This window comes from Hyperolius riggenbachi, chromosome 6 (assembly GCF_040937935.1).
Source record: "Hyperolius riggenbachi isolate aHypRig1 chromosome 6, aHypRig1.pri, whole genome shotgun sequence".
In the NCBI taxonomy this organism is placed as follows: domain Eukaryota; kingdom Metazoa; phylum Chordata; class Amphibia; order Anura; family Hyperoliidae; genus Hyperolius; species Hyperolius riggenbachi.
Genome location: NC_090651.1, coordinates 361,400,943 through 361,427,999, shown reverse-complemented (window position 1 = coordinate 361,427,999; position 27,057 = coordinate 361,400,943). Strand labels below are relative to the sequence as shown.

The 27,057-nt window shown below is 45.4% G+C and overlaps 1 protein-coding gene across 1 annotated transcript in view; it reads right to left on the bottom strand.

The window, feature by feature from the left end:
• Window positions 1–5,026: 5,026 nt before the first annotated feature.
• The window catches only part of LOC137522265 (beta-1,3-galactosyltransferase 2-like), a 76,826-nt gene continuing 54,795 nt past the window's right edge, over window positions 5,027–27,057 (bottom strand). Inside the window, exon 5 of the mRNA XM_068242294.1 lies at window positions 5,027–6,242. Coding sequence (XP_068098395.1) covers window positions 5,027–6,154 — 1,128 coding nt within the window. The 5' untranslated portion in view covers window positions 6,155–6,242. The remainder of the gene's footprint in view (window positions 6,243–27,057) is intronic.

The window sequence follows — 27,057 nt, the reverse complement described above, 5'->3', positions numbered from 1 at the left end:
CAGTAAACAATGCTATATATAGCGTGGCTGAGCGAGGTACACAGTGGCAGTACACACAATGCTATATAGTCAGGCTGAGCCGTGTACACAGAGTGTCAGTAAACAATGGTATATAGTCTGGCTGAGCGGTGTACACAGAGTGGCAGTAAACACAATGCTATATATAGCGTGGCTGAGCGAGGTGCACAGTGGCAGTACACACAATGCTATATAGTCAGGCTAAGCCGTGTACACAGAGTGTCAGAAAACACAATGCTATATATAGCGTGGCTGAGCGAGGTGCACAGTGGCAGTACACACAATGCTATATAGTCAGGCTAAGCCGTGTACACAGAGTGTCAGAAAACACAATGCTATATATAGCGTGGCTGAGCGAGGTGCACAGTGGCAGTACACACAATGCTATATAGTCAGGCTAAGCCGTGTACACAGAGTGTCAGAAAACACAATGCTATATATAGCGTGGCTGAGCGAGGTACACAGTGGCAGTACACACAATGCTATATAGCCAGGCTAAGCCGTGTACACAGAGTGTCAGAAAACACAATGCTATATATAGCGTGGCTAAGCGAGGTACACAGTGGCAGTAAACAATGCTATATATATAGTGTGGCTGAGCGAGCGGTGTACTACTGTTCCCAGCAGCGACACACAATGACTGGGGGGGACCCTGGCTAGCGTGGCTGGAGAGCGAACTACCCTGCCTGCCTACCCAAAGCTAAACCCACAGAGAAATGGCGGAGATATGACGTGGTTCGGGTATTTATTTACCCGAACCACGTGACCGTTCGGCCAATCAGAGCGCGTTCGGGCCCGAACCACGTGACCCGTTCGGCCAATCACAGCGCTAGCCGAACGTTCGGGGAACGTTCGGCCATGCGCTCTTAGTTCGGCCATGTGGCCGAACGGTTTGGCCGAGCACCGTCAGGTGTTCGGCCGAACTCGAACATCACCCGAACAGGGTGATGTTCTGCAGAACCCGAACAGTGGCGAACACTGTTCGCCCAACACTACTCTGCACCCTGGGCTATACTAGCTTGCATGATCCATTTTATGGTGGGCTCTGGAAGAGTGGGGCGGACAAGGGGCTCATCCCCGCCATGAACCCCATGCTCTGAATTCTGGTTGTAACAGCCTGCATGGGTGACAAAGGGTTGAAGATGCTTAGGAGGGGGGACCCCACAATGGGCCTGATTCACAAAGCGGTGCTAACAGTTAGCACACTGGTGAAAAGCCCTTTATCACGCCTAAACTCAGTTTAGGCATGATACATTTAGGTGTGATAAGTTTAGGCGTGATAAGTTTAGGTGTGATAAGTTTAGGTGTGATAAGTTTAGGTGTGATAAGTTTAGGCGTTATAAGTTTAAGCGCCAACTGGGTTAGCACCGCAGTGCACAGCTGATCAAAAGTTTTGCGCTAGCAAAGTCTGGTGCACTTCGCACAGAGTTTAATGGCGCTGCTTTGCGTGCGGGACTTTGCGCGCGATCTAAACTTATCTAAACTTATCACGCCTAAACTTATCATGCCTAAACTTATCATGCCTAAACTTATCACGCCTAAACTGGCTTTTCACCAGCGTGGTGCAATGGTTATCACGCCTAAAGTCTTTTACTGGGTTAGCACCGCTTTGTGAATCGAGCTCAATGTATGTTTTCTGAACCTGAAGGGGAAAAAAAGAGCCCAAATGGGTACTTACCCCAGTGGATGGAAGCCTCTGGAAACCCAGAAGCTTCCCCCTGTCCCCCTTGCCTGCACTGATCCGGTGCTAGGAACCCCCGAACCTCTTTGACAAGGCCTTGTTGAAGAGCTTGTCTGTGAATTAGCACAGGTACTCGCACCTGCGCCTGTACCATGGAAGCGGACTACTAATGTTCTATTTATTATCCAAACTACACATACAATTCGTCATCACATAATTTTTTTTCTGCTTCAGATTCGTTTTCAGTGGCAATCCACACAGTGAGAAGTGGTAGAGAGCCGACTCTTCAGGTCATCTGCAGTACATTCAAAGCTGATTAGGGATAAACACACATTTCTCATAGACGTAATTACGCATTGAAATTTGCAATTACAATGAGAAACTGTAATTTTCAGGGGATAATCTTAATGAATTTCGTCTGGAATTGTATCCATTTGTAATTTTGCGTAATTTTTTTGCATAATTTTGTGCCGACAGTTAATAGCAAAGCCCTCGTTCATGGTGTTAGCTACCAAAATTGCTATGTTAGGGAGAATAGTGGATACAAGTCAAAAAATAATTTTTCAAAAAGACCTTGTAGTTTTTGAGAAAATCGAGTTTAAAAATGCAAAGAAAAATGCTTTTAAAACTCAGAAAAATTACATTACATTACTCTTTTTCTTTGCAATTTTAAAATCGATTTTCTTAAAAACGACAAGGTCTTTTTGAAAAATTATTTTCTTAAAAACTACAAAGTCTCTTTGTAAAATACATTTTTTGACTTTTACCCACTATTCTCATTACCAAATGTAGCAATTTTGGTAGCAATAGCGTGTATGGTGGCTTTGCCGCTAAAGTGGGCACAAGATTACAGGAAAATTAGCCACAAATTAAGCAAAATCACAAATGATTACAATTACATTAATTTTGATTTTAATCACATTAACTATGATTTTTAATTACATTAATTATGAAATTAATTAATTTCCTGAAATTTTGCATTACGATTACGATGCATAATTGCGAATTACGATGCGTAATTATGCATAGGCGTAATTTCTGTCGGCTCCCATGCAAATGACAAAGATTTCATGGGCGTTGATTGACAGACCACATATACATTCAGCGAGGCATAAGGCTCCCTGCACACTGCATGCGATTCCGATTCCGATTTCTAATCGGTTTTTACATCCGATTCCGATTTTTAATCTTTACTGCATGCTGCGTTTTTTGATCCGTTTTTCTGTTGAATGTATTCAGGGAAAATCGGATTTGCAGTGTGCAAGGAGCCTAAGATAGGTTCAGTACCACAAAAGCTACCAAAAAACGGATGTGGGAGGCTAGGGAATTTTGACGGGGAGGAAACTCGAGTTCAGAAGAATTGCTTGAAGGAGGAAGGTGTTTCTGTGCCTGGAGGTTTTGGTGGGAAATGTTCTGTACCGGCTGCCTGATGGGAGAAAAAATAAGTAACAATTTCCAGGGTGGGAGGGGTTGTTCATTATTCTGGTGGCCCTGGTCCTAGGTCTTGATATGTGGAGGAGGTCCAATGAAGGCAAGGGTGTCCCGGTGATCCTGTCCACAACGTTGAAGACTCTTGGAAATTTTTACTACCTTATGACTATCTTTGTGAGCCTGCTCTACAGTCTCTTTTCTATCCTCTACATTTCTCTACATTGACAGTTGACAGCTGTATGCCTTGACGTGACATGAGTAGAAACTTAGTGCCATGAATTAAGGTCGGTGAAAACTGCATTCCTTGATCTAAACTCAACCTTCTCAGAAACTGCATAATGAGACTTAAAGCTGATCCAAGATGAAAAAGTAACTATAACAAGTAACGTTTCTATATAACTTATCTAAAGTTCAGATACGGTAGTAAACAAGGAAGGATGTCCCGCTGTACTGTTGTAAGGGCAAAAGGATTTCTCCAACTTTATTTAACACATCAGCAAATACACAGAAAACAGCTCACGCGTATCGGAGCTCTACATGGCTCCTTAATTACAGCTCAGCTATGATTAAGGAGCCATGCACAGCTCCGGTACGCGTGAGCTGTTTTCTGTGTATTTGCTGATGTGTTAAATAAAGTTGGAGCAAACCTTTTACCCTAACAATGGTGCAGCGGGACATCCTTCCTTGTTTACTGCCAGAATTGATGCTTTGGGATCCCAGGCTCCCGTTGCTTATGCTGGTGGTTGCAGTGATCCATCTTTTCACCGCTAAAGTTTAGATAGTTTACACAGCAAATATAGCTGCAAACAGCTTCAATAGTTTATGATTATTTATCCCTGTGATGCAATGAGGGCAGCCATGTTCTGCTTGTCACAGGCTGAGGGCTGGAGATGCTATCAGCTTGCCTGTGTGTAATGTGACAAATTCAGTCCCCTCTCCTCCTCCCTCCTCCCCTCTGCCTCTGAAATCTCTGGCTAGTAACCTCCTCCTGCCCAGACTGAGCTCCCATAAGCCCTTGCTACTGCCAAGGCACTCTAAAAAGCTGTGGGTGAGGCTTTATATTTAGTTTATAGGGAATTAGAGTATTAAAACAAACAAAAAAAAAGTATTTGGCTTGAGGAATGCCCTATAAACTATATGAAAGGAACGCAATTATACAATGAGTAAAAGTTTATCTCTGATCCACTTTAAGGTGGGTAAAAACTGCACAGCTACATCCAATATGGGTAAAAACTGTATGTTGTCACCTAAGGTGGGTAGAAACTACATGTAGTGATCTAAGATGGCTAAAAATGCACGCCTTGAACTATGGGGAATAAAAGCCACATGCCTTAAAGGGAACCTGAAGTAAGAGTGATATGGAGGCTGGCATATGTATATTTCATAATTGCAGCTGCCCAGCAGTCCTGCCTACCTAGCCTCTGCCACTAATACTTTCAGCCATACACCCTGAACAAGCATGCAGATCAGGTGCTCTGGCTGAAGTTTGACTTGATTAGCTGAATGTTTTGCTTCAGGTGTGTGATTCAGACACTACTGCAGCCAAAGAGATCAGTAGGACTACCGGGCAACTAGTGTCTATTGATTGGGTCACAAATCTGCTCAGTCCCGAATCGTCTTACTAGCACAATAGAAGTAGTGGAACAGACTGTAATTGGGCTAGGCCAGACATGGGCAAACTTGGCCCTCCAGCTGTTAAGAAACTACAAGTCCCACAATGCATTGCAGGAGTCTGACAGCCACAGTCATGACTCATAAAGGCAAATGCATTGTGGGACTTGTAGTTCCGTAACGGAGGGCCGAGTTTGCCCATACCTGGGCTAGGCATCCAAAATGAACTGCTGTTCATAACGACTTTGCCTGATCTAAGTCAAATATTACTTTATAGCAATCAGTTCACTCCTTACAAGTATGTTTGTTTTGTTGTAGCTTGTTCCAGCAATGTATAATCTCCTCAGGGCTCAGCTCATGAGCGGTCACAATCTGGTTGTATTTACAATCTGAGTATTCAACATTCCCATGATTGAAATCACTGTCCTTTGGTGGTGCCACGGGTTCCATTCCAAGCTTCTTAAGGCAAAGGCCTACAAAAACATCCTCTAGATAAAGCCACCTAACAGTTGGTGAGATCATCACTATCTTGCAAGCCAGGTCTGCTGAGAAAACATAGCCTGTCCCGGAGCAAAACAAGGGATAGCTTTCTTCTGGATATTCCTCTGGAGACACATACCACTTAATGCCCTTGTCACGGTAAGGTGCAAAACCAACCATTAAATCACCTGTAAAATAATTCTGTCTCCTTGGTTGGTCTGGTTTCAGGACTGTCTTGATTAAATATTCCGTATTGACAAACATGTCACTGTCAGTTTTCATCACATAGGAAGCCTTTGGACAATACGTGGCTACCCAGTGTAAGCCCATGAGGACTTTGGTGGTCAGGTTTCTGTAGGTATCCAAATAATCCTGCTGAATAATATCATGGTATTCCTGACTTTCCCTCAGAAGATCCTGTTGGTCCTCATTAGTAAAGTGAACGTCCTTTCCTAACAAAAACAGGCGTAGTATCTTCACCCCAGGTACAAAGTCCTCCTGTCCCCAAGCTTGCCTAATGGCCTGTCTGGCTTCTTTCTGCCTTCTCTCCACAGTAATAAGTAAGGCCAGAAACGGTACTTCTCCTTGACATTTATTAGGCTCATTGATGATATAGTCATATATGTGGAGGGTTTTTTGAGGTTCTGCAAGAGAGTCATTATCTGGCTGAGAAGTTCTACTAAGAGATGAATTTTCGACTGTAGTCCGTGTTTTATAATGGCTGTGATCATCTTCCATAGCTAACTGGTTTTCTCCAAGATTCCGAGCGACAACAGAAAATACATTGTAGACTCGGAGATTGGTGCTAACCAAACTAACTGGAGACAAAGGACTATAAACAATGGTCAAAAGGGTCAATATCAAAAAAAGTGAGAATAGTTTTAAAATCCTTTTGTTGGGCAAATTGCAGATGGCTATTTTCAGCAAAGGCATGGCGAGTTACTCATCAAAGGTGCTTCAGATGCTGCTAGATGCTGTCCTTCTGCATACTGGCAGTGTCTTCATTTTTTAGGCGAGTGCTCTGAAACACACATTAAAATGAGAGAAGAGATTAATACTGCAATCCCAAGCATACAAAGTAATAGAAAATGTGATTTCACGCTCACCATAATTTGTATCTGAAACTATAATTTGTGAAATTTTCATTCACCAATTTCGAAATTCTAAGTCAGGCCTGGGCAATGTTTACACAACCTGGGCCGCATTCTTAAAATCCCCCCTCCCCCCTTGTAAAATTGCGCGCGGGCAGCTGGGAATTTGAAACTGACTTCGCTCATGGAAGTCTGGCATCCAGGGCCAGATTTACCATGAGGCACTATAGGCTCGTGCCTACAGGCGCCTGATGATGGAAAGGTGTCTCACTTCCCTCCCCACGTGCCCCTTCCCTCCTTCCCTATGCAGAGTCACGAGCAGAGCATAAGGTTACTCACCCTGCTCTCGGCATTCCACTGGTGAGATCTCCCTTCAGTCTTAATACCCAATACGGAAGGAGGGTACCTCTGGCTACATAATGCTAAGTGACACCTGTAGCTACCTATGGCCATAAAGGGAAGTAAGGGAGACGTGACAGCTGGGACAGCCAGCACACTTGTGGTACGGTTTGGTGGGGGTTTGTAGATTCATGGAGGGCGATGTCCAGGGTGCCAGGACATCTGTGTAAATGTAAATTCGGGCCTGCTGGCGTCCATGGAAGTCCATCGCAACAGGACGTCATATGATGGCTGGCGCTTCCTGACAGTGTAACAGCGCATGTGGACCGGATATGGTACGTCTTTTGCCCAGTGCTGTTCTAGGCCGTGAAAGAGAAATAAAATTGCTTTCTTTACTTTAAAAAGTACTATTAACATATCATTTCTGTTCAAATGTAGAGATGGCCCGAACCTCCAATTTTAGGTTTGCGAACCGAGTTCTCGAACCTCCGCAAACGTTCGCGAACTTGCGAACTTTTGTGAACCGCAATAGACTTCAATGGGGAGGCGAACTTTGAAAACTAGAAACATTTATGCTGGCCACAAAAATTGATGGAAAAGATGTTTCAAGGGGTCTAACATCTGAGTTTTTGCATGGATGAGTGGGATAGATGCCAAAAGTCCCGGGGAAAAATCTGGATTTGATGCAAAGCAGCTTTTTAAGGGCAGAAATCACATTGAATGCTAAATTGTATGCCTAAAGTGCTTTAAAACATCTTGCATGTGTATACATCATGCAACACGGGAGTCAAGATCTGACTCAAGGTTCCTACAAATGTTCTCGAGTGGTGTCGTAGTTCACACCACCTTGTTGTCACAGGTCTACTAAAAGACTACTACATCCTTTATTTGCAATACTTATAGGTTTTAAAATATATGTTGGAGCATAGATTGCAGACCAAAGCGGGTGTCTTTGCCTATCCCCCCCACAGTTCACTGTCAGAATGTGCAAACAGTTAGCTGGTATGAGCGCACAAGCTGTGGGGTGTGGCTAACCCTGAAGACTTTGGTTGCACAGCACTATTATTTCTTTTATAAAATCAAAACAGTATTGTGTGGGGTGTACAATTGAACCACCCTGCAGCAAGTGCAATAGATATGCAAAAAAGCTGTCCAGAATGCTCAAATATGGCAGCTCTTTGCATCTACAGAGTCGCTGCAGGTCTCCCTCACACAATTACTGAAAACAAGGCAGGGGAATAGTACAAGGATTAGGGAGTGCAATACATACAGTATATACACTGCTAACAGTGCTCAACATGTTTCATCTTAAACAGATTTCGTCAGGAGCAAGATAAAGTGCAAAAATAATAAATAGAGAACCCCCAACCACCACCAAAGTATCCCCCAGCATCACACGGCTCAAGTCAGAGCTGAAGTGCCCATCTATACAATGGGTTTAAATATGTTGTGGAGGCTGGGACTGACCTACCCCTTCCAGGCGACGCCCTCACACATCTCCGCCCATTCCCATTAGCTCATGCAGGGATGTTAACTGTGAGTGTGCTGGCTGGCTTTTAGCCCAAACCTGTGCCACGTATAATTCAATTGGTGCTGGCTACACACTGCTGTATGTGATTAAACGCCAGTAGTCTCAGCTGTTAGCGGCCGTCACGTACCGCTGATGAACTTACGACTCCATGTGACGTCACTTCCACGTTGCCTCGGCAACGCGTACACATGGTCGGGTTCAATGCGTACAAAAGTATGCGTCCCGCTCTGGCGGTTGCATGGTAATGAGAAGCTTTTGCCCGTGATCAGGCTAATGCTACCAATTGGATGTGGCGGATTGTTTACAAATGTGCGCCTCGTTTAGATCGCTAGGACTACACATACCCTATGGGTGCACTACAGATGGAGTGTAGTAATATTACTCTGGCCCTAAACATGCATATCTATGCATGGTGTGCGACCACATCGTCTCATGTACCTGTATTTATATAACTGTGGAAAAATCTCTCCATGCAATGTGAATGCACAACATAAACAGCAAAGTGCAATACTCATGCATATTCCCACCACTGTGGACGCGACCACATCGCATTTAGTCTAAACCTGCACCCTGTATAATTCACATGGCACTGGCTACACAATGCTGTATGTGATTAGACGCCAGTAGTCTCACCTGTTAGCGGCTGTCACGTACCGCTGCTGAACTACCGATTCCATGTGGCGTCACTTCCGCGTTGCCTCGGCAACGCGTACACACGGTCGGGTTCAATGCGTACATATGTATGCGGCCCGCTATGGCAATTACCATGATAATGAGAAGCTTTTGCCCGTAATCAGGCTAATGCTACCAATTGGATGTGGCGGATTGTGTACAAATGTGCGCCTCGTTTAGATCGCTAGGACTACACATATCCTGTGGGTGCACTACAGATGGAGTGTAGCAGCATGCATATGCATGCATGTTGTGCGACCACATCATCTCATGTACCTGAGACGATGTAGTCATACAACATGCATGCATATGCATGCTGCTACACTCCATCTGTTGCCGAGGCAACGCGGAAGTGACGCCACATGGAATCGGTAGTTCAGCAGCGGTACGTGACAGCCGCTAACAGGTGAAACTACTGGCGTTTAATCACATACAGCAGTGTGTAGCCAGTGCCATGTGAATTATACATGGCACAGGTTTGGGCTAAAAGCCAGCCAGCACACTCACAGTTAACATCCCTGCATGAGCTAATGGGAATGGGCGGAGATGTGTGAGGGTGTCGCCTGGAAGGGGTAGGTCAGTCCCAGCCTCCACAACATATTTAAACCCATTATATAGATGGGCACTTCAGCTCTGACTTCAGCCGTGTGATGCTGGGGGGATACTTTGGTGGTGGTTGGGGGTTCTCTATTTATTATTTTTGCACTTTATCTTGCTCCTGACGAAATCTGTTTAAGATGAAACATGTCGAGCACTGTTAGCACTGTATATATGTATTGCACTCCCTAATCCTTGTACTATTCCCCTGGCTTGTTTTCAGTAATTGTGTGAGGGATAGAGTTGGGCCGAATGGTTCGCCTGCGAACGGTTCCATGCGAACTTCAGTGGTTCGCGTTCGGGTCCCGCAGGCGAACTTTTGCGGAAGTTCGGTTCGCCCCATAATGCACCATGAGGGTCAACTTTGACCCTCTACATCACAGTCAGCAGGCCCAGTGTAGCCAATTACGCTACACTAGCCCCTGGAGCCACTCCCCCCCTAATAAAAGGCAGGCAGCGGCGGCCATTACGCTCACTTGTGTGCCTGCGTTAGTGAGAGTAGGGCGAGCTGCTGCAGACTGTCTCTCATAGGGAAAAATTAGTTAGGCTTAGCTTGTTCCTGGCTGCATACCTGTTCTGTTGCATACCTGTACTGTGATCCCACCACTGCATATCTGTTCAGTGAACCCACCACTGCATACCTGTTCAGTGAACCTGCCACTGCATACCTGTTCTGTGAACCCACCACTGCATACCTGTTGTGTTCAGTGAACCCGCCACTGTATACCTGTTCAGTGAACCTGCCACTGCATACCTGTTCTGTTCAGTGAACCCGCCACTGCATACCTGTTCTGTTCAGTGAACCTGCCACTGTATACCTGTTCTGTTCAGCGAACCCACCACTGCATACCTGTTCAGTGAACCTGCCACTGCATACCTGTTCTGTGAACCCACCACTGCATACCTGTTCTGTGAACCCACCACTGCATACCTGTTCAGTGAACCCACCACTGCATACCTGTTCTGTGAACCCACCACTGCATACTTGTTCAGTGAACCCACCACTGCATACCTGTTCAGTGAACCTGCCACTGCATACCTGTTCTGTGAACCCGCCACTGTATACCTGTTCTGTTCAGTGAACCCACCACTGCATACCTGTTCTGTTCAGTGAACCCGCCACTGCATACCTGTTCTGTTCAGTGAACCCGCCACTGCATACCTGTTCTCGCCATGGTGCGCACCAGTCCAGCACGGCCGTCACTACACAAACAGCTGTTTGCGGTGCGTTACACGGTGAGTTTGGTGTGTCAGTGTGAAGCAGTACCTTAATTACACTACCTGATTGATGTATGCACATGCAAGATGTTTTAAAGCACTTTAGGCCTGTCATTTAGCATTCAATGTGATTTCTGCCCTTAAAACGCTGCTTTGCGTCAAATCCAGATTTTTCCCGGAGACTTTTGGCGTGTATCCCACTCCGCCATGCCCCCCTCCAGGTGTTAGACCCCTTGAAACATCTTTTCCATCACTTTTGTGGCCAGCATAATTTTTTTTTTTTCAAAGTTTGCATCCCCATTGAAGTCTATTGCGGTTCGCGAACTTTTACGCGAACCGAACCTTACGCGGAAGTTCACGAACCCGGTTCGCGAACCTAAAATCGGAGGTTCGGCCCCACTCTAGTGAGGGAGACCTGCAGCGACTCTGTAGATGCAAAAAGCTGCCATATTTGAGCATTCTGGACAGCTTTTTTGCATATCTATTGCACTTGCATAAGCCGCTGCAGGGTGGTTCAATTGTACACCCCACACAATACTGTTTTGATTTTATAAAAGAAATAATAGTGCTGTGCAACCAAAGTCTTCAGGGTTAGCCACACCCCACAGCTTGTGCGCTCATACCAGCTAACTGTTTGCACATTCTGACAGTGAACTGTGGGGGGGATAGGCAAAGACACCCGCTTTGGTCTGCAATCTATGCACCAACATATATTTTAAAACCTATAAGTATTGTAAATAAAGGATGTAGTAGTCTTTTAGTAGACCTGTGACAACAAGGTGGTGTGAACTACGACACCACTTGAGCACATTTGTAGGAACCTTGAGTCAGATCTTGACTCCCGTGTTGCATGATTCATTTTTCCTGTACGAATACCGGCCTTGTTTATGTGTATACATCAATCAGGGAGTGTAATTAGTGTACTGCTTCACACTGACACACCAAACTCACTGTGTAACGCACCGCAAAACAGCTGTTTGTGTTGTAACGGCCGTGCTGGACTAGTGCGCACCATGGCCATAGGCAGGCGATAGCGGTTTTCAAGCCCATATGGTCGCCAGGCTGAGGTAGCTCAATCACAGAACAACAGTGATTGTCCAGCTGATCGAATTTGGTCTGTCCACAATGAAGCAGCGACCTTATTATCTTTGGTGTGCCACCCCCGAGACACTCATATAGCCGGCGGTCATTGCTTCATTGTGATACGCAAGCCCCTTCACCGAGGCAAGGTATTGATCATGAAGGGGAATTGACACATGTACATCCCTTTTGTTTTGTTGTTCCAGCCGCAGTGCAGCCAGAAAAATTAGGCAGGCATGTACTCGCACCAGAAAAATTACTATGGTGGACCCTGTTGGTGGTGGCGGAGAAGGCAAGCGGTCTGCAGGCAGAGATGCTGTGTGGGGACTTAGTCTTGGGGCAGGCAGCCAGCAGTCACACGGCGTGCAGGCAGAGATGCTGTGTGTGGGGACTGACTTAGTCTTCGGGCAAGCCTGAGCGTGCTTTGTGTAACGATTGTGGGATATCTCCGTGTTCAGCGCACAAAGATGTGCGCTGACACTGCGGAGGTCCTCCACAAGTGTGTCAAGATACTAGAACCCAGCTTTTGGTGTAAGCACCAGTAGAGGGAAATTCCTGTCGGCAGATGGCGCTGGGGAGTGCAGAGGAACCAATCCTCTGTACCTCCACAAATGCCAGACAGGAATTGTACGAAGCGCAGAACGCAATCGCAAGAGAAGCGATTGCGAATGAGAACGAGCAAAGGTACAGGTTGTATGTGTGTGCGCCAATCCAGTCGCCACCCCGCGACCGCGCACACACAACACCAGGTGCGAAACAGAAACGCAACCGCCAAGAACGGCGATTGCCAGAAGTGACACAAGGCAGATCAGAACAGAATACGAGGATAGCAAAGGCACAGCAAATCATACAATGAGAAGATACGGAAAATAATAAACGCTAGCTAACCGCGAACACCGCACTCATTCGCAACAGTGCACGCGGTTATGCGCGGTCTCCACGTGATAAGCACAATAGAGACAAGCACGCCTAACTAACCATCAACAGACAAACACGAAACAAAGAACGTGAACGCTTGCTTAACGGTTACCTCATCGAGCCTACAGCAAGCGCCCGTATCAGACAAGACAGACAAACGAGAAACAGGAACTAGGCAGAAAGGATCCACCGCTCTTCCGCCAGAGCAAGTGGGATCCAAGCAGGGACACAGATCAGAAAGATCCACAGCCGCTAACGCTAGCGGCTAGTGCGATCTAAACAAGACAGATCAGATGAGGTAGCTGGTAGCAACCGCTGCTCCAGCTTACACTCCAGGAACTAGATCAGAAGGATCCACAGCCGCTACCGCTAGAGGCTAGTGCGATCCAAACAAGACAGAGCGATTCGCTATCAACCGCCGCTGGCGACAGCGCAATCGCGACAGACAAGACAGGACAGAATAGGCAGTACAAATTATACACAAACTGACTGCACTAACTAGGAATGCAAGGAGCACTCCCCAAGAATTAACTATACTAAGATAGCAGTGGCTGACACTGCAGGTGAGTCCAGCAGGAACAAACCTCTATGAGCAGCGAAGCATTGTGGGACACACATAGTACTTATAGTACACGCCTCCAATGAATGTGGCCAGGCAATTTGCATGACAACGTATGCAAATTCCTCAGCAAGCACAAGCTGCAAAACTGACAGAAGGTCTTCTTTCCAGAGTCCTGCAGCATGCAGACCTGAATGATGATCAAAAGGCCTGCGCAGGCCTGAATGATGATCAAAAAGCCTGCGCAGGCAGCCGAGCGGATCGTTACAGTACCCCGCCTGCATCTGAGTACGCTGGTAACCGAGGCACACTTGGGCTTTCTGGGTCACAGAGCACACTGGGGTACACCAGCACAGGAGACACCTCAGTACATGTCGGGGAACTGCCAACCTCAGAGTCCGGCACGACAAGACTAAAACCAGTATCGGACAGAGAATCATTATGAGTGGAGGTCACAGGCACTGGACTTTCACAAGAAGACTTGGATACAAATTCAGAAATTTCTGTGGCAATAATATCATCATTGACTACATATGAGTGAAGCTCCATCAGAGCTGAAAAGGTAGCCAGCAAGGCAGCAATGCCTACGGAAGAGGGTAACACCTCAGAAGGACTTGGGGGGCAGGAGACATCTCCTACAAGTTCTGCACCCTTTGAGAAGAACTCGGAGACCTCCAGAACATCAAACAAGACCTCAGGAACATCATTTTTCAAGTTTTCTCGGAAGGATTCTGAACTATCCATGTTACAGGGCAAAACTGGAACTTTATTTTGTGAACAGGGCAGATGTCCCAGGAATGGTTCCACCATAACCTGAGACTGGATCTCATCATCATGAGGGGAATGTACAGGTGTATTTACTGGAACACACACTGACTCCCTAACTTCATTCTCACTGTACCCAGAATTCTGTGTGGCAGTCAAACTAGCTTGTAACTCCAAAACTGCAGAGAAACAGGTGAGTATAGTGGCAATACCTAGACGAGCCTCTAGGGACACTGCAGGAGACTCTAAACAAGGCCATCTTAACTCATCCAGAGTACAGGGTGCAGAATCAGCACTTTCCTCAGAACAAGAAAGGGACTCACAAATGTCAGTGTGATTGGACATTGTATTGTTATTCATGGTACAGGGCAGGCTCAGAGAAACTTTCTCTGGACCCAGCAAAGATGTTTCAGAGTCAGATTCGCAAAACCGAAGCGCTGTCTCACTCTTAGATTCGGCTAACAATGTCAAATCCGAGGAGCCAGAACGCAAAGCCTGCGAATCCAAGATCACTTTAGGTTGTGAAACTGACGCTTTCATAGCGCAAATCTCCGCGATCTGCGGAGCAGACTGCAAGGCATCTAGGGTCGAAACACTGGAGCAATTGTCCCCAGGCAACGGGCCCTTACAGGTGTGAACAGGGTGAGACAGAGACTCATCTGCAGAAGAAATAGCGACATCAACAGAATAAACTTTATTAGGCATATTAATTTCACTTTTGATGCTGCATAGTTTAGGAATTTTTCCCATAGCAGGATCATAGATGGAAGATCTTAAAGATCTGTTCTTAGATGACAAGGAATCCCACATCTCTTTGAGAAAACTGGCACATTCATGTTGATCACAATCTGCAGGAACATCTGAGAAACAGGCATTACATCGCATAGATTCAAACTTCACGCAATCAGGAGAGAATCTTTCAAGATTTGCACAGGAATCAACCACAGTAGTGCACCCATTCATGTCAGGTCGCACAATATCTAGACTACATGCTTTACCCCAGAAAGGCAGGAACAATCATCCGATAACGATGTCTCTTTATTGAAGTCAATTGATTGGTGTGTGTGCAATTCATCCAAAATCGTCTGCCACACGAGTCACCGGATTCACAAAACATTCGTCACACTCATCAGAGTCAATCAAAGCGTACACCGAATCAAGACAAGCATAAAGAATCTCTGCGCTTTTTGCGATGTAAAAATCGCAAAACGCCTTCCAATCAATCTCGAACTCCTCAATTAATGCTCCAATATCCCATGGAGCAAATGGGGGTTCAAACAACTCGGTTTCCAAGAAACCCTCATAAGGGTTGGGGTCAGGAACATGCAAAGACTTTCTTACTCCTTTAATATAGAAAATAATTCTGCCTATCAAAGGATCCACAAATGCCCTTTCTTGGGGTAATGAAACCTGAGACTGAGAAATTTCAGACTTTACAGAAACAATTTTTTTATTTGTAGTTGCTATGGGCAACGGATTTTTCAGCTGAGAAGTCTTCCTTTTTTTCCTGCTTTTAGTCCTTGCTGCTTTAGGTGGCTGCTGTTTAGACACAGGGGAATAGTTACTGCATTCATTTTCAAACTGAATGGTTTTGCATGAAGTAGGTAGAGCAGCTGACTCATTAGCAACTACACACTCATACAGGGCAGGTGGCAAGCAAGGCAACTAAAACCAGTAGGAGAATGTAAATGTAAGAAACCGATACAGATTATCATTCCAAGAATTGTCTTGCAAGATTTCATGAGCCCATACAAACAGATCATCTTTCAAAAGCACATAAGCTAATTGGAGAGCAGACGTGGACGGATCAGTAATTTGAAAAGTAGGATTCAGACAAAATTTTACGCATTCAGAGAGAAAATCCTCTTTCGTCTCTGAATTTAATATTTTGAAACTCTTAAAGACACAGGAACCATACTCAGCAAAATCGTACAAATCAGAAATTCCCTCTACACTGGGGTTTTGGGTTTGGCTGCTCATAATGTAACGATTGTGGGATATCTCCGTGTTCAGCGCACAAAGATGTGCGCTGACACTGCGGAGGTCCTCCACAAGCGTGTCAAGATACTAGAACCCAGCTTTTGGTGTAAGCACCAGTAGAGGGAAATTCCTGTCGGCAGATGGCGCTGGGGAGTGCAGAGGAACCAATCCTCTGTACCTCCACAAATGCCAGACAGGAATTGTACGAAGCGCAGAACGCAATCGCAAGAGAAGCGATTGCGAATGAGAACGAGCAAAGGGACAGGTTGTATGTGTGTGCGCCAATCCAGTCGCCACCCCGCGACCGCGCACACACAACACCAGGTGCGAAACAGAAACGCAACCTCCAAGAACGGCGATTGCCAGAAGTGACACAAGGCAGATCAGAACAGAATACGAGGATAGCAAAGGCACAGCAAATCATACAATGAGAAGATACGGAAAATAATAAACGCTAGCTAACCGCGAACACCGCACTCATTCGCAACAGTGCACGCGGTTATGCGCGGTCTCCACGTGATAAGCACAATAGAGACAAGCACGCCTAACTAACCATCAACAGACAAACACGAAACAAAGAACGTGAACGCTTGCTTAACGGTTACCTCATCGAGCCTACAGCAAGCGCCCGTATCAGACAAGACAGACAAACGAGAAACAGGAACTAGGCAGAAAGGATCCACCGCTCTTCCGCCAGAGCAAGTGTGATCCAAGCAGGGACACAGATCAGAAAGATCCACAGCCGCTAACGCTAGCGGCTAGTGCGATCTAAACAAGACAGATCAGATGAGGTAGCTGGTAGCAACCGCTGCTCCAGCTTACACTCCAGGAACTAGATCAGAAGGATCCACAGCCGCTACCGCTAGAGGCTAGTGCGATCCAAACAAGACAGAGCGATTCGCTATCAACCGCCGCTGGCGACAGCGCAATCGCGACAGACAAGACAGGACAAAATAGGCAGTACAAATTATACACAAACTGACTGCACTAACTAGGAATGCAAGGAGCACTCCCCAAGAATTAACTATACTAAGATAGCAGTGGCTGACACTCCAGGTGAGTCCAGCAGGAACAAACCTCTATGAGCAGCGAAGCATTGTGGGACACACATAGTACTTATAGTACACGCCTCCAATGAATGTGGCCAGGCAATTTGCATGACAACGTATGCAAATTCCTCAGCAAGCACAAGCTGCAAAACTGACAGAAGGTCTTCTTTCCAGAGTCCTGCAGCATGCAGACCTGAATGATGATCAAAAGGCTGCCTGCCTGCGCAGGCAGCCGAGCGGATCGTTACACTTTGCAGACCAGGCATCCGTGGTCAGATGGACCCTTGACCCAACGCTGTGTGCCAGAGATGTCACCACTTGCCTTTCAACATCACGGTACAGTTTAGGTATCGCCTTTTTTGAGAAAAAATTGTGGCCTGGTATCTTTCACTGTGGTGTGTGGCTTTGCTTTTGTGTGCTGCTTTTCCTCAGGTGGTCATCCCATTGCAATTTGTGCTTTGTAATCATGTGCCTTCGTAAGGTAGTTGTCCCTACGCAGGTCTTGGTCTTTCCACGGCTCAATTTTCGGTGGCAGAGAGTACAGATGGCATTGCTCTCAATTTAATTCAGACACACAAAAAAATGTCCACACCGCCGAGCCCTGGGGTGATGGCACGTTGGTGGAGGCGGCCAACTGAGTGTTAAGTGGGGTGCCAGAATCAGAGCAGGAGGAGGAAGATATGTCACGCTTCCGTGCATAAGCTGAGAAAGATGAGGTGTTCTGTGTTAAATAGTCAACTACGTCCTGACAATATTGGGGGTTGATGGCACGTGCCTTCTTTTGAACACTGTACTTTGGTCGAGGGCCGCACAAAATCACGACAGCGCAACCTTGAACAGACCTGCTAGGTGGCCTGCCTCTGGCTTTGCCTTTTGTTTTGTCCATATTGGGGGGGTGAAGTGAAAGGTATGCACTGACTTGACTAATACAATGTATGGTTACACAGGTGCAGTGAACAGGTATGCAGTGACTGCTGGTACAACAATGTGCGGTTACACAGGTGCAGTGAACAGGTTGTAGTGAGTGGTATTACAAATGTGCAGCTGCCTGTCACACACACACACACACAGGCACACTGAACAGGTGCAATGACTGGTGGTATTAACAATGCGTGCGCTCATGTAGGTATAGGTAGGTAGGTGCACTGAACAGTGAATAGGTGCAGTGATTGGGATTATAAAATGTGCAGCTGCCTGTCACACACACAGGCAGTCACTGAATGTGCTGGGCCTGGCAGTGGCACAGTATGAATTAGGGCTGGTTCACAGGGACGTCTGCGCGGCGTCGCGTTTGATGACGTGCGGTGGCTGCGCAATCAGGCTTTCAGCAGCCTTCGCATTGCGTTCGGATGCGGTTGCGTTTTTTCTTCCCTTGGGGGACATTACCCGTCGCGGTTGGCCGCCCCTGGTAGCTACATGTAGCTTCCAGAGGCACCTCGAACGCAAGCAAAAATTGGGACCAGAACGCCGCGTTCGTGTAAACGTGTGAAGCAAAAGCTCGGTGCAAACGCTCCCATTCACTTGAATGGGAGCGTTTAACGTGACGTTCCAAACGCTTTCGGTAAACACTCTGCAAGCGTCCGTCTGAACCAGCCCTTAAGGTGCCAAAGGCCAGCTGCGACTGACTGACAGGGCTGTATATAATGCAAGTGGGCCACAAAAAACAAAAAAAAAAAAAAAAATAGATCACAAGAACAACATTACCTCTCAAAAGAGCTGTTGAGGGGTGCTTCTTTAGCAATAAGAATCAGCAAGGAGCAAGCTAACAAGCCTACAAGAGCCTAACTAAGCTTTCCCTATGTGAGTCTGCAGCAGCTCTCCCTTCTCTAATTACTGCAGGCACACGAGTGAGTCCAATGCCTGACGCTGCCTGCCTTTTAGAAGGGGGGGCTCCAGAAGGGAGTGTTGGCCAATCATTGACCTCCTACCTCCATGTAGTATGAGCATTTACTTACATAATCTGTTCATAGTATTCAAAATCTGCTTACCCTTAAGCCTGGTACACACTGTCAATTAGGATTGGTCCATCACTGACCAGTTTTACCACCTCTATGTACTATGAGAGTCAACAGATATTGGGCTTGATTCACTAACCGGCACTAAGCCGGTTAGTGTGCCTTATCACTTAGTGGGCACAAACTACAGAGCTAACCATGTGCCTTATCTGCGGTTAGTGTGCCTTATCTGCAGTTTGTGATGTAGCTTTGTCCATCTGTTAGTGTGCACAAAGCTATTTAGTGTGCACAAAGCTACTTAAGGCACACTAACTCAGATAAGGCACACTAACCTCAGATAATGCACACTAACTCAGATAAGGCACACTAACCTCAGATAAGGCACACTAACTCAGATAAGGCACACTAACTCAGATAAGGCACACTAACTCAGATAAGGCACACTAACCTCAGATAATGCACACTAACTCAGATAAGGCACACTAACCTCAGATAAGGCACACTAACTCAGATAAGGCACACTAACTCAGATAAGACACACTAACCTCAGATAAGGCACACTAACCGGCTTAGCGCCGGAAAACTATTTTTTACTCCGGCACTAACACTTAGTGCCGGTTAGTGAATCAAGCCCATTGAATACTATGAACAGATTCTGTAGTTAAGCCCTCATACTACATGGGGTTTTTAAAATTGGCCAGTGATTGGCCAATCGTAATTGAAAATGTGTACCAGGCTTCATACTACATGATGGCAGTAAAATTGGCCATGGCCAATCATTGGCCAACAAATTTGATGTGTGTAGCAGGCTTAAAGAGACTCTGTAACAAAATTTTGAGCCTTATTTCTTCTGTCCTATTACTGTTCTAATGTGGTCTGTCTTACTGCAGCCTTTCCTACTTGCACTGTCTCTGTAATAAATCTTATCTCCTTTCCTCTGTCATGTCTGTCGGCTGAGGCTGGAATGTGTGGAATGTGCAGCACTGCTTGTCATTGGCAGAAGCTTTACACACCCCCTCCAAGCTCTGCATGAGTCACACAGTAAGCTAGTTCTCAGCCTATGATACTCTGGTTAGAAGCCAGTCTTTTGTTTGTAAACACTGCCTAAAACTGTTAATTACAAGCCAGGATTGCAGCAGGGAGTGGCAGAAACAGCACAGAGGGGCCCAGGAGAACATAATGAATAGAATGGTATGCTTTTTATTGTAAGAATTTTAGAGTACAGATTCTCTTTAAGGGTGCATATACAATGTTGATTGTCCAATCACTGACCAGCAGGGATGAGCAGAAACTATGCCAGTGCACATTTACGCATCGTAGTTCGCATCTACGCATCGTAGTTCGTAGGTGAAGTTTCAAAACTACGCTTACGAATTTACGCGTAGCGAAGTACCGCTACGCGTAGCTTATGCCCACTATGCGTAGTTAACAAGTGTATTGCGTAGTGAACTACGAATGCGTTACTCGCGTCTAATTTTCCGTGTGCGATTGTATGCTTATAAATTTACCCATTGGAAAGGGGAATGTACGCATAGAAGAGTTCCCGGCATACACTACGCTTCGCACTACGCGTAATTGCGTATTTTAACGTGTAGTCTACGAAATGCATACGAAACGAATATTTGATTTCGAAGCTGTAGTTTGGGGAAGCGTAATTGCGGAAAACTACGCGTAGTTCCAGCGTAGCGAAGTTGGCTGGCTACGACCATCCCTGCTGACCAGTCTTACCACTTCCATGTAGTATGAAGGCAACAAGTTTGAACAGATTCTATAATATACAATCCAGGAAACAGGTCGCTGCAACCACTGCGCCTACTGAGCTGTGACTAAGGAGCTATACCTTTATACAGCGTGGGCTGAATTGCTGTTTGTCCACAATTGCCTCAATAAAAATTGGACTTTTATCCTGAGATTGGTGCAGCTGAATTCTTATCTACTACAGATTGTGTAATAATGCACAAGAAAAACAGAGACAGGTCCTACAATCGCTAGTGCAAAAGAAAATACTGCAGGGATATCCTTTTTAGAACTGGATCTGGTGGTCTTAAAGAGACTCTGAAGTCTCCCTAAAATGAGGTTTTTATTTTAAAAACCTCATTACCATTATTGTCCGACCTAATACATGCGTCAATTCCCCTTCGTGATCGTTACCTTGCCCCTTGCTGCGGTGAAGGGGCTTGCGTATCACAATGAAGCAATGACTGCCGGCTATATGAGTGTCTCGGGGGGGGGGGGGCATACTCAAGATAATAAGGTCGTTGCTTCATTGTGGACAGACCAAATTCGATAAGCTGGACAGTCACTGTTGTTCTATCACTGAGCTACCTCAGGCTCATATGGGCCTGAAAACCGCCAAGGCCTGCACTCTCGCCATGGTGCGCACCAGTGCAGCAAGGCCGTCACTACACAAACAGCTGTTTGCGGTGCGAAGTGTGAATCAGTACACTAATTACACTCCGATTGATGTATACACATGCAAGATGTTTTAAAGCACTTTATGCCTCCAATTTAGCATTGTAATGTGATTTCTGCCCTTAAAACGCTGCTTTGCGTCACATCCAGATTTTTCCCCAGGACTTTTGGTGTGTATCTCACTCCGCCATGCACCCCTCCAGGTTTTAGACCCCTTGACATGGATGGATGAAAGTCATGACTGGATAGCCAATTTAAAAGGATACAATGTGTTCAGGAGGGATAGAACAGGGAAAAAAGGTGGAGGGGTTTGTCTCTTTGTTAAGAATTCTTTTACAGCTGTCCTCAACGATGAGATGGAGGAAGATTGCGAAGATGTGGAGTCCGTTTGGGTAAATATTCATGGTGGAAATAAAAGTTGCCAATTGCTTATTGGGGTATGCTACAGACCACCTCATATTAATGAAGCTGCAGAACTGCAATTACTACAGCAAATTGAAAAAGCGGCAAGTAAAAATGAGGTCATAGTTATGGGCGACTTCAACTTTCCAGACATTGACTGGGGTATTGAGGCTACCCATTCTGGTAAAAGCAGCAGATTTCTGGCAGCACTACAGGACAATTACTTGACTCAAATGGTAACGGAACCAACTAGGGGGAATGCGTTACTGGATCTGATCATTTCGAATAGACCAGATAATGTATCAAATGTGCAGGTTCAAGAACATTTGGGAAATAGTGATCACAACATGATAACGTTTGATCTGGTGACTGATAGGCCACGGGGCAGCGGGACCACTAAAACTATGAATTTTAGAAAAGCAAAGTTCAATCAAATCAGGCAGGCACTAAGTTTGGTGAACTGGGATAATATACTACAAGGGGAGGACACTGAAGGGAAATGGCAAGCTTTTAAACGTATTCTCAATCAATATTGTAGTATGTATATCCCATATGGAAACAAAATGTCTAGGAATAAAAAAAGGCCTCTATGGATGAATAGAAAGGTTAAAGATAAAATGAAGAGGAAAAAGAATGCCTATAAGGTCCTAAAACAGGAGGGGACCGAGGCTGCACTAAGCAATTATAAGGAGTGCAATAAAAATTGTAAAAAAGAAATTAGGCTGGCAAAGATCGAAGCTGAAAATCAAATCGCTAGGGATATCAAATCTAACCCAAAAAAGTTTTACAAGTACATCAACTCTAAAAAAAGAAAGGTTGACTGTATAGGACTCCTAAAGGATGAGGGTGGGAACTCAATGGTGGATGACCAAGGTAAGGCAGAGTTATTAAATGCTTTCTTTGCTTCTGTCTTTACAAAGGAAACAGCACTGTTGCAAATTACAGAGGCGGAAGAGTCTCAATCTTCTAACTGTAATATTAAATACTTAACGCAGGAAGAAGTAAAGGCAAGACTAAATAAATTAAAAATAGACAAGGCACCTGGCCCGGATGGCATGCATCCTCGGGTCCTAAGGGAATTAAGTTCAGTTATAGATAAACCCCTTTATCTTATCTTTTGTGACTCTCTTGCAACTGGCAGAGTCCCAGTGGATTGGCGTACAGCCCACGTTTTCCCATTATTTAAGAAGGGCAAAAAATCAGATCCAGGAAATTATAGACCTGTAAGCTTAACATCAGTTGTATGCAAACTATTTGAGGGGTTACTAAGAGATACTATACATGACTTCATAGTAGAAAATAATCTTATTTCTCAGCATCAACATGGGTTTACTAAAGACAGGTCCTGTTTGACTAACATGCTCAGCTTTTATGAGGTAGTGAATGCTAATATGGATATTGGGAATGCTGTAGATGTGATATACTTAGACTTTGCTAAGGCATTCGACACTGTTCCCCACAAAAGTCTGGTGCAAAAGATGAGGATGCAAGGACTGGGGAAGAGTCTGTGTGCTTGGATAGGGAACTGGCTAATGGACAGAAAACAAAGAGTTGTGGTCAATGGATCATACTCAAAATGGGAGACTGTTAGCAGTGGGGTCCCACAGGGGTCTGTACTGGGTCCAGTGCTCTTCAATTTATTTATTAATGACCTAGTGGATACAGTAGTGAGCAATGTTGCTATTTTTGCAGATGATACAAAATTGTGCAGAATCATCAACTCTAAGGAAGATAGTGTTATATTGCAACAGGATCTGGATAGGATGGCTATATGGGCACATACATGGCAGATGAAATTCAATGTTGACAAATGTAAAGTCATGCATTTTGGTCGTACCAATGGTCTAACACCATACAAAATAAATGGGATACAGTTGGGGACATCAAACTTGGAGAAGGACTTAGGAGTACTCATCGACAACAAGTTAAATAATCGTACTCAATGCCAAGCCGCTGCAGCTAAAGCTAACAAAATTTTGGGATGCATTAAAAGGGAAATAAAAACTCGAGATGCTAGCATAATATTGCCCCTGTTTAACTCTCTAGTAAGGCCACATCTGGAATATGGAATTCAGTTCTGGGCACCACATTACAAAAAAGATATTGCAGTTTTAGAGCAGGTGCAGAGACGAGCAACAAAATTGATACGTGGGATGGAAGGTCTCACTTACCAAGAAAGGTTAGATAAACTGGGTTTATTTAGTCTAGAGAAAAGACGCCTTAGAGGAGATCTAATTAACATGTATAAATACATCAGAGGGCAATATAATAGCTTGGCGGATGAGCTTTTTGTCCCTAGGCCTTCTCAAAGGACTAGAGGACATGATCTGCGCATGGAGGAAAAACGTTTTAGCCATTTATTTAGGAAAGGGTTCTTTACAGTAAGAGTGATTAAGATGTGGAATGCATTGCCACAGGAAGTCGTTATGGCAAACTCTATACCTGCATTTAAAGGGGGCTTAGATGCTTTCCTTGCGTTGAATGACATCCATGGCTACAATTACTAGGTAATGCCAATGATGTTAATCCAGGGATTTTATGATCAACAGGGATATGTGAGGGAGCAGGCTGGAGTTGTACTTTGTACTGGTTGAACTCGATGGACGTATGTCTTTTTTCAACCAAAGTAACTATGTAACTATGTAACTATGTAACTATGAAACATCCTTTCTATCACTTTTGTGGCCAGCATAAATGTTTGTAGTTGTCAAAGTTCACCTCCCCATTGAAGTCTATTGCGGTTCGCGAAGTTCGCGTGAACCCGAACCTAAAATCGGAGGTTTGAGCCATCAGCTGTAGGTGGTACATGTCCTTGTTTGGAAGGCCGGTGTAGAGAGCATCACAATGGTCTAGTCAAGATGTAATGAAGGCATGAACTAAGGTTGGCAGATCTTGCTCTGGGGAGATAAGGTGTTTGATTTTTGTGATGTTCTTCAGGCGAAAATAGGATGAAGTTTAAATCCCCATCAATTAGAACTCCCAGGCTAACCACATGCTCAAAGCTGTGTAGATCTGTGCCTCCTATTCCCAGTGGTGAAGACTATTGTTAATAAAGTTATTTAACATAAAATTATAGATATAAAAAAATACTGTGCAGAAAATTCTCTCAAGTTATTGAAAGCAGTGGCTTTTGAAACAGGATGATGCAATTTATTGTGTATGTAAATATGGTATCTTTATCAATATATGGTATGTATCATCCTAATTCAAAACTTCCTGCTTTTACAGGTGCCGATCATGGTACCATACTCTGCTCCTACTAAGTTAACAAAAGCACCAGTTACAAGATTGGCCATTGCATAGATTGGTGTATTGATCATAATGAGAATTTCTGGTTTTGTGAAACTTTGCCTGATTCTCGCATTTACGATTTTTTGGGGTAATCTTGATTTCCAGTAAATTTGCATAACTCTCCTGTCACTTTGTGTAATTCTTGCAATATTAATTGTAAATACATGTGTGAAATTTCCCGTTCCGATGTCTCTGTATGTGTGTTAACCTGTTGCCGCCCGCGTCACGCCAATGGGCGTGGCCGCAGCGGCAGCCCCAGGACTGCCTAACGCCAATTGGCGTAAAGTCCTGGGGCTGTGTTTTGCAGGAGATCGCGCGCAGGGTGCGCGCGCATCTCCTGCTTGGTGGGTGGAGCGGAGCTCCGCCTTCAGTCTCCGAGCGGAGGTTGGCACACGGGAGACTGTTAGACGCGGTAATCGCCGTCGATTTACACGTTCAGCACTGCGATCAGCAGCAGAGCTGTACTGGGGACAGCCGTGTGACACAGCTGTCCCCTCCTGAGCCCTCCTGGCTAGCGGGGGGAGAGAGGTAGGGAGGGAGGGGGGGTTTACAATTAATTAAAAAAAATCATTTTTGACAAAAAAAACATCAAATAAACAAACACAAATAAACAAACAAACATGGGGGGGGGGGGGGCGATCAGACCACACCAACTGAGAGCTCTGTTGGTGGGGAGAAAAGGGGGAAAGAATCACTTTTGTGCTGTGTTGTGCCGCCCTGCAGCTTGGCCTTAAAGCTGCAGTGGCCAATTTAACGAAACAAAAATCCTCATAAGCCTCAGGCCGGCTTCACACTGTATATTGGTGTTAGTGGTATGGTGCGGCAGCCGCACCGCCAACAACAGGCCTTCGGGGAATACCACGTTACTATGCAGTATTCCCCGTCTGGCATCCGTCCAAGCAGGAAGGGATGCGTGCTTGTGGTTACTTCCGGTTTTGGGCAAATGGAAGTGCACGGAAGCACATGGTAAAAAGACGCTTCCATGCATGCGCGTCTCCTCCTTCCCACCTCCTTGCACACCATGACTGGGAATGAGATATTTGGCTTCCAGGTGTTTCGAGGGTTTGTATCAGGCAGGGGGAGGAGTGAGCTCCATAGCATCCGGATTGTGGGGGGAGCCTATATATCTAGGCACCTGAGGTAACGGACGTTACCTCATTGGAAGTGAAGGCAAATCCCCCATCTTTCCTTTTTTGTAATTGAGTGAGTCATTTAGCGTTAGTTGCTTCAAGTGAAAGGAGACAATTTAATATTCCTTTAATTTGTACGTCTTCAAAGCAGTATGGAGCAAAGGGTCTTAATGTTTTATTTTGCAGTTTTATAAGTTACCTGATGTTATGTTATTATTAATTTGTTTGCTTCTTAACATGTTAGCCTTGGTTGGACAAGCTGTGTCCGATGACGTAATGTAGATCTATCAGGAATGGAATCAGTTTGGGTGGTGAGAGATTAATCCCCTGCCGACCACGTAATGCCGCTTGGCGTGAACGCGGAGGCAGCCCCAGGGTCACTCCACGCAAATTGGCGTGAAGTCCTGGGGCGGGGTTTTGCAGGAGATTGCGCGCGCCGATTTGTGTTCATCTCTGCTTGAATCTGCTTGAGCTCCGCTCCACCATCAGTCTCCCAGCGGCGATGGCCATCTATTTACTCTGTATCTGTACAGCCCTCCGGTCTACTGTAGCGCTGTACTGGGGACAGAATATATAATTATAATTATATAATCTTTTCTATATTTTTCTATATTTTTTGAACCAGGACCCTGTCCCTCCTTTAGCCCCCAGTCATGCAAAGGACAACGCTTGGATAGGTGAGTTGGACAATGTATTCTGATGTTAATTGCAGTTTGCTACTTAAACAGTAGTGGTCTCCCCACGGTTTAGAGCATGTCGACGTCACACCCAATTGCCAGGGAGAGCAATGTGGACCTCCCATAGGCGTTTAAGGTTACTATGACAACCACGGTGAGCGTAGGAACAC